The following is an 8166-nucleotide window of genomic DNA, read 5'->3' on the forward strand; positions in this document are numbered from 1 at the left end:
TCCCACATCCCTAGAGTTTTATTGTTGCAAAATAGAGGCCGACTTTTTTGTCAATAATGTGATTTAATGTAATTTACCATGTATTATTGACCAGTAGTTCCATTTACAATGTTTGTCATGTATGGAGTTATTGTTGTAATAAAGCCAATTATTTGAATGAAACAAAACTCTGTGAGCTAAAAATGTGCTGCTGTAGAATAGAGAAAATGAGCTGTCTGTAAAATGGGCTGTTCACTGAGCTGAGGAGACAGTTGCAAGATGCAGAGAGTTTTTATTGGAAGGATTAAATAACAAGTTGTGGAAACTGTTTAGGAGAAGAGGAAATAGTGGGTTTTATTTTTCTTGCAAGAGACTATATATATGACTGCTGAGAGAATGCAGTTATATTATTTTAACAGACTACATGAAAATCATAAGCAAACATCTGATGGGTTTATGTGTGGCAGGTGAAGACCGCAGACTACAGACTATGGTGAAGACATTGATTGCAGCATATTTTCCAGCAGGGAATAGAGGAAAAACTGCAAGAACTGTAGGCTACAGGAACTCATTTTTCTTTAAATATATTCTTTTGAAAAACAATTACTAATTTAAAACAACAGAAAGGCAATTTTACCTTATTTGCGATCCACCTACTTTTAAATAAAAATAAATAAATAAATAAAACTGGCCGGCAGTGCGTGTTGTTATCTGTAGGAGGCAGCAGCGTACAGCCTGCTGACATGATTAGAAGAAGAAGAAGAAGATGTTTACGTCACACGAAGAGCTTGTGATGGCGGTTGATTTGACTCCTCGGTTCAGAAGGCTGAACAGCCAAACACGAAGTTTTCGTGAAAATATACAGCATGGTAAGTTATGAGTGTGAAATGCTAAATATGTTTAAGGTTAGCTAGTCTCTCCTTTATGTAAATATAACCACAGAAGCGAAACACAGCTGTGTAAACAAGTGCGGACGGTGGAGGTTTAGCACTGGCATGTTATTAACGTTACGTTAGCCTCCTCTGCCCAGCCGTGGTTACTGGAGAAAAAGTAATATCTCGGACTAAAATGTTTTATAGACCAGAGTTTCATGGAAATGGAAATCCATGGACCTTTTTTTAGTTTAACGAGGCTGCATAGAGTTTTCATCAGTGGTGGAGGAAGCAAAAGTAGTAATACCACACTGTAAAATGACTCCACTACAAGTGAAAGTTACTTCGGCCCTGAGTTTTATAGTAACCACAATATATTTTTGTATTAATGTTATACATTAATTCATGTATAAGTGGCATTTTACTTTGTTGGATTTTATATACATTTGTGTAGGTTTAATGTATAATAATGCGTCATATATGTCACAATATCAACATGTTATTTGTATGTAAAATCTTAATTTATAAAGTAATTAGTACCTATAGCTGTCAGATAAATTTAGTGGAATATAAAGATCAATATTTACAATAGAGCTGAAATGATTAGTAGATTAATCAAGTAATCAATCAACAAAATGAATCAACTATTTTGATTATTGATCAATTATTTAAATACTTTTTGTCACAGTCACTGGTTTGAGCTTCTCAAACATGAATATTGCTGGATCTCTTAGTTTCTATGATATTAAACTGCAATAAGAAATATTAATATGTCATATTGAGCTTTGGGAAATTGTCATGTACAGTTTTTACTTTTTTCTGACATTTTATGGACAAAAGGGTTGATCCAGAAAATTATCAGCAGATTAATTCATGATGAAAATATTCATTAATAATTAATAAAATCTGAGGTCTGAAATGTTGTGGAGTAGAAGTGTTAAGTAGCATAAAATGGAAAAACTCGAGTAAAAACTCAATATTGATATACAGTCGAATAAGCACACTTCAGAAAGAAATCCCTAGAACAAAACTGCTTCACCATTTTCACATCACCAGATGTTAGAAGTATTATTTTTCACGATGCAATTGTTGTTATTTATGCTTCATACTCACTCTTGATGAGAGTCAGAACAGGTTTATGAACAAATTGCGGATACAAAGATTTTCAAGGTACATGAATGGGCGTCTTGTATATGCTTAACCTAATTCCATCTGCACTCTCTCTTAAACGGACAATTTCTAGTTTCAGACGGATTAATCCCATTCTGGCTAGAATTTGCATAACAATGGTCAGAAATAATACCGTTAAAAATGTGCTGTTATTAAGCAGTATTACACTTAAATTCACACCCTGCATATGTTATTTGTGGCTTTATGTAGTGTACACAAAGTGTAATAATATGAAGACACAAAAATCTCCGTTACAGTCTCTTGATACAAAAGAGAATTTGGTGAAAATAAACTCACCTCCAAATCTAAATAAATCCTGACGTTTCAAGTTACTTTTCATTAAAATATTACTGCTGAATGTAATATCGTTTCTCTCAGGACCAGGGTATAAAAACTGACAAAACATAATGAAAATCTAAGCTGTATGGGAAGTGGGTACATGAGTAACCTTAGTGGAATAAAACATCTGTTTTTCATAATTAATTTAATTGAGTGTCCCACCAGTTTGAAGATGTGTTGCACCTTAATGAAGTCTTTTATAAAATTTTAGCTGTAGAATTAACCTGTTTGTCCGCTTTCCTCTGACCCTGTGTCTCCTAACAGGTTTCTCAGGGCCTTTCGGTGCCACTCAGCTGTGGCACAACATCATCCACGCCCTGCAGACCCAGGTGGAGGTGCGCCGCTGTAGGAGGCATCTGCGTATTCACGCCGAGTGCTTCACAGGCTCAGACGCTGTGGACGCAGTCCTCAGTTATTTGATGCAGAATGTGGTGTTTTGCACTAGCGAAGTGTCTCGCCTTAAAGCTGCACGACTCTGCCAGGCTCTGATGGAAGCCAAGGTGTTTGAACCAGTAGGAACGAAGCTGTTTCGCAGAGACAAGGAAGTGACATTTGAGGACAGCAGTTGCAGCCTTTACCGTTTTCTGGAATATAAAGTGTCGCCCAATTCTGCCATGCACGACTGCAGTAGTGACACAGAAAACATGCCACCAGAGGGGCGAGAGATAAAGAGGAAGAAGAGCTCCAGGTTGATTTTATTCATCTAGTAAAAATATTCTGATATTAGAGTTTTTCAATATTACCCAGTCCCCCTACACAGAGGTTAGTGTTAAATCTTCAACCACAATGCTTCCTGATTTTGTAGGAAGCTGAATGAGCTGAGAACAATCTCCAATCCCCTCGCTGTTGGACCATCAGACAGGAAGGTTGAGAGGCTGCTGAGGACTATCAACCTGCGACCATCCCTGTCTCCCGCTCTGACCACAGCTCCCACTGCTTCTGCCTTCCTGTCCAAGGCTGGTAAGACTGAGCTAATCTGTCTGTATTTGCCAGTATGTGATGTGTGCCCTATGCAAGTGAATGACACTGAAGAAAGATACAGTGGATATTTTACTTTTACTCAAATGTTTTTCCTACTTTTTCCTCCCTCTCCAGTGGTTGATGAGGTTTGGAAGCAACAGACGCTGCTACAGCTGCTGCAGATAATAGAGTTGCCCATGCTGGACTGCATCCTGACCTCTCCTGCCAAAGTTCATCCCCAGGCTTGCAAGGCTCCTCTGGCCACTCAGGACCTGGTTATCTCTAACACGTGCCTGGAGAGGGAGCTGCCTGACACCCTTAAACTGCCTCAGTTAGTACTCTGATTAATACTTGCACAGGGAACATAAAACTATAATCATATAAACTAATACTCTTAAAATACACTCGGGTAAAATTTTTGAGAAAATGAAATATTTTTGGTAAGCTTGACAGTAAAATAAGTAAAAGAAATTGCTCTATTTCATAATTTTTTTCTCAGGTTGGATGGGTGGCTGTCGGCAGCAGCAGACTGCTTGGAACTCTTCCCCGACCAGCTGATCGTTGTTGCAGGGGAACAGCTCAGCCAACGAGGTGGTGATGACTCTTTAAACGGTGGCCAGGCAGATCAGAGGGAAAACCAGAAGAGACTACTCTTTGACACCATTGCCAAGTACTACAGTGGACAGGAAAAAGCTCCACTTCTCTCAGGACGCTACCTGGATATACATGTTGCCATTCTGAATTTACTGGGTAAAACTTGATAAGCTTTACAATGATTGTATAGATTTAATGTATGGCATCTTGAATATGGTGGGAATAAATTTGAGAGCACATGCTGGCATACTTAACATCAGAAAACAAGCATGTGCATATAAGCATTAAGACATATTTCAGTGACAGCACCGATCTGACATAATTCATTTTCTGGTTTTGCTCTAGTCATGAAGGTCAGTACTTTTTCTCTCTATGAATATATTAATCTTTTTCTGCATCTCCTCTTGTTTCTTTCCAGATGTCGGGAAGGTGCAGGATGCCATCAAAGCTTCTCAGTTGTGTTTGCGACTACTTGGGACGAGCATGAGAGATGAACTCCGGAGATTACTGGCCTTTATGGCCACAGCAGCTCACTTAGATGCCTATCGTCTGCAGAAACAGGTAGCTTAGTAGCCTCTTTCATCAGCTCTGGCTTCTTGTGCACACTTATAGGATTCTTACTTTATTGAAAACAATGGGAATAGAATGTAATTTCTCATGTACTAATTGTCTAATATCATGGAGACGTACCAGAACACTGTTCTAAAACATTAATGTGTGTTGTGTATCATTTGACTGATTTATTTTGCAGTATTATAAACAAGGTTGGATCAGTGGTAACTATATTGGAATCTGTCACTGACTTTCTGCTGTTTTTCCTTTCAGATTGATAACAGGGCCCTGGTCTGTCGCACTTTTCAGAGGGCGATTGTCCAGAATCATGAACTGACTCGATCCCAGAGTGAGACCCTGGTGCTGTTTCTCATGGACAATCACACTGACCTCTTCAAGGTACATTTCTGCCTTAGCAGAATAATTTAAAATTTAGGTCTCACCAACATATATACAGTTGAGAAGTTTTGCATCACCAAAATTTCTTAATAGAAAAAAAGATTTTATCAAGTTTTATTAAGGTGTTAATTTGTCACAATAGCAGAAAATCACTCAAATGACCCACAATTGCATTTATAAAGTTCCACTTTATAGATACAATGTTGACTGTAGACCTACAGACACCTGTTTCATTTTTCATAAATTTGTATTTAACATTTTGAAAATCCTTCACACCCTTTCTTACTGTAATGATTACAGACTCCAACATCCCTGATTGAAGCTGTGAGGAGAACACTGAGGACGATGCAGCAGGGCAAAGACCCCGACTCCATTGCCAGTAAGACAAATTCAACTCAAATTCAATATACGCACAACAGCCGACCTTACACAATGCACCACATGAAATAACAACTCATCTCTAATCTGCATTGTGTATTTAGCACAGATTTTGATCTGGTCAAAAATAACTTTTTAACTTTGTATGTATATAACTGTAAAAACACAGCAATGACGGTCAATTCAAGTCCCTAATCTGTTGCGTTCCATCCTGGTTAAACATACAGTTTGTCACAGTTTTTATCTTCTACAGCTATTGGTTTTGATTTTATTTGGATCTCTTTTAGCTCATTAGCTAATCTTCCAAGAGTCCACATTGGTAACAACTGACAATTTAGTCCCAAAGCATCCAGAAAGCAAATACTCCCACCAAGGCTACACAATCCTCAGTTTTTTTTAAATTTTAAACATAGTAAATGTTTAGAAAGTTTTAATCTGCTTCACAAAATACACATAGTGACTGTGGCCTGTACTGATGAAAGGATTTCATTTTAACACCTCAGTATGAGGAGTTATGACCAAAAATATTAAATGTTTTACAGATGACCACATGGTAGCACTGTTGCTCCAGAACCACTCCAAAAACCTACCAACTTGTTTGCTGACATTGTGCATTAATGCTCCAGCTGAAAACTAATGTACTTCTCCCCACTATGTATTGCAGCGTTCACCTTCTGCCAGCAGGTGACGCCACAGGAATACGAGGACCAGCGTGAGGCTACAACTCTGGAGAGCCTCAAGCAACTTCTTCATGACATCTCCTCCAGCAAGAACATGCCTGTGAAGGAGAAGAGGAGGCTGCTCAAAGAATTTGAGAAACATCACCCCGTGGTCTTCCTCCAGCATTTCTCCAGCACCTTCTGAAAATGGTATTGATTCACATCTAAGGTGCACTTCAAAAAGCCAGTAGATAAGAGTGTTGATACCTGCTTACACTGTAGAATTGTAGAAGTCTTTTTTTTTTCTAAATAATTCTTATTGTCCTGTAGCACTGGATGGGTTAACACTGCAGTTTGATGAAGCATTTTGAGATACAGACTTAACTGTAGTTGAGACTGGTTTTGCACTAGTTTATAAACTATAACATATCATCTAATCTAACATACCAGGTGCCTCAATAGTGTTGTCTGTGAGCTGTGGAAGATTCAGCTGTTTGTTGCGGTTGGCTTTTTGTGTTAAGTGAGGGAATTTTTTTAAGATTTTACATTGGTAGTATTAATTTTATGTCATAAAGGTGAATAATTTTAAAGAAGGTTTAATTCTTTTGTGCCCTTGATTGTTCTGCCATTACTATAGAATATATATATATAAAGTATAAAAGGGATTACTGAAAATAAAAACTCAGTCAATCAGCCAGATGTTTTGAGGCATTCTCCTGTATTATCCTGAGGCTATTGAAGTTAGGTTGATTGGGGCTTTTGAAATGGATCAGTGGTTTTCTGAAGTAATGCTGTGCACTTCGACATTAATCTCTCTACATATCAAATGAAGAATAACAATTTTATAGCAGCCCTTTTGTTTCTTGTTGGTTTTTGGTTTGGTTCATTTTCAATGTATTGTGGAAAAGTACTGGAAAAGCAATACTAATGTACCTGAACACAGTTTATGACTTGTTTTGGCTAGAGATGAAGTACGGAAGTTGTTTTTTTTTTCCCTTGGAAGGTTTAAAAATGAAATGTAATATGAAATGAAAACAGAAAAGGTACAATAGTGTTAGCTCAGGTTAATTTAATATGTTATTAATTGTTTAAACTTGGTTATATACTTTTATTGCAACTTCTTTGGGTTTTACTTGAAAGGTGGACATTATGCCTTTTCAGAGGAGGAGGTGTAATAAGTATATTGTTTTAGGCTACTAATTTAATTTTAGGTCAAGTGTGATGCTCAGTTGGAATTTTTTCTTTTAATTGAATTGTCATGCAAAACTAATTTACTGTCAATCAGCATCGTCTGTTTTTTGTGTACACTGAAACCAAGTGAGAATGCACTTTATGATGCTGAAACATGCTTTACTTACTGTTGGAATAACATATCTAATAAAGTTTAACTGACGATCTCAAACATGACTTTGCTGTAATTTTTTTTAGTGCATGTCTTGTAGCGAGGAGTTCACCCTCGGTGGTCCTTGATGTGGTTCTAAGGGGTTCCCTAATAAGAGGAACTTAACTAAAGTCTATCTCCACTCAAAAATGTGTTTTACTTCTTGTTCCTACAGTCGGATATTTGAGCTTCACTGTGCAGAGTTCGATACTAGAAGGCTGTTTTCACATTCATCTGCTGAAAGTGGAATGTTTCTCTGTGCTCACTGAAAATCCGATTTTAAGGGTTGGGCCTACGAGCAGGACTTGTGACATCACAACTAGTTTTGAAGCCAGTACTCAACATTCACAAGTGTGGCATGGAAACTTGAAGCCTACAGTGCACAAACACTGAAAATGGACTTTACAGTGAAGTAGGAGACATCTTGTGTTCAGCAGTTAAACTTCTGAAATGAGGGAGAATATGGAATTAAATTTATGTCAAAATTGAAAAAAGATTAAATTGATAGTGAATACAAATAAATTGAAAGCAAAAAAATTACCTCAAAGGCTAAATTTACAATAAAACTTTTGTGGTCCGTTTTTCTGCTGAATTTTTCAGTTTTACTTCTGACACAAAGCTCTCATGTGAGCGGCCCATTAGCCAGTTACTTTTGAAGGGACCATGGACAGACATGGATGTATGATAAGAATTTATAGCAGATCTTATAATACATCCATGAGGACAATGAGGTCAATGGGAAGTCGTACTACTTGTTGCACTTCCAGACCATTGAAACTGAAAAATTCTGAACTGAAACTGAAAAATTAAACAGCAGAACAGGAATCAAACAAGTGACCACAAAAGAGAAAATCAGATCAGTGAAAATAGAGAATGTTGTAAT

At 37.4% G+C, this 8166-nt stretch overlaps 1 protein-coding gene across 1 annotated transcript; it reads left to right on the forward strand.

The window, feature by feature from the left end:
• The first annotated feature begins 731 nt into the window (after window positions 1–731).
• depdc4 (DEP domain containing 4) lies at window positions 732–7304 on the forward strand. Its single transcript, XM_044344118.1, has 9 exons — window positions 732–848; window positions 2625–3048; window positions 3166–3320; window positions 3456–3651; window positions 3820–4070; window positions 4333–4475; window positions 4740–4865; window positions 5166–5244; window positions 5908–7304. The coding sequence occupies exons 1-9, from the start codon at window positions 746–748 to the stop codon at window positions 6105–6107; spliced, it is 1677 nt and encodes a 558-aa protein (XP_044200053.1). The 5' UTR covers window positions 732–745; the 3' UTR covers window positions 6108–7304.
• Window positions 7305–8166: the final 862 nt, after the last annotated feature.

Source organism: Thunnus albacares, chromosome 23, assembly GCF_914725855.1.
Source record: "Thunnus albacares chromosome 23, fThuAlb1.1, whole genome shotgun sequence".
Lineage (NCBI taxonomy): Eukaryota > Metazoa > Chordata > Actinopteri > Scombriformes > Scombridae > Thunnus > Thunnus albacares.

Excerpts from the sequence above, each read along its gene's own strand:
- depdc4 (XM_044344118.1), top strand. The coding sequence starts at position 746 with ATGTTTACGTCACACGAAGAGCTTGTGATGGCGGTTGATTTGACTCCT. Across the intron at positions 3,049-3,165 it reads AAGAGGAAGAAGAGCTCCAG|GAAGCTGAATGAGCTGAGAA; the intron begins GTTGATTTTATT and ends CTGATTTTGTAG. Across the intron at positions 3,652-3,819 it reads GACACCCTTAAACTGCCTCA|GTTGGATGGGTGGCTGTCGG; the intron begins GTTAGTACTCTG and ends TTTTTTTCTCAG.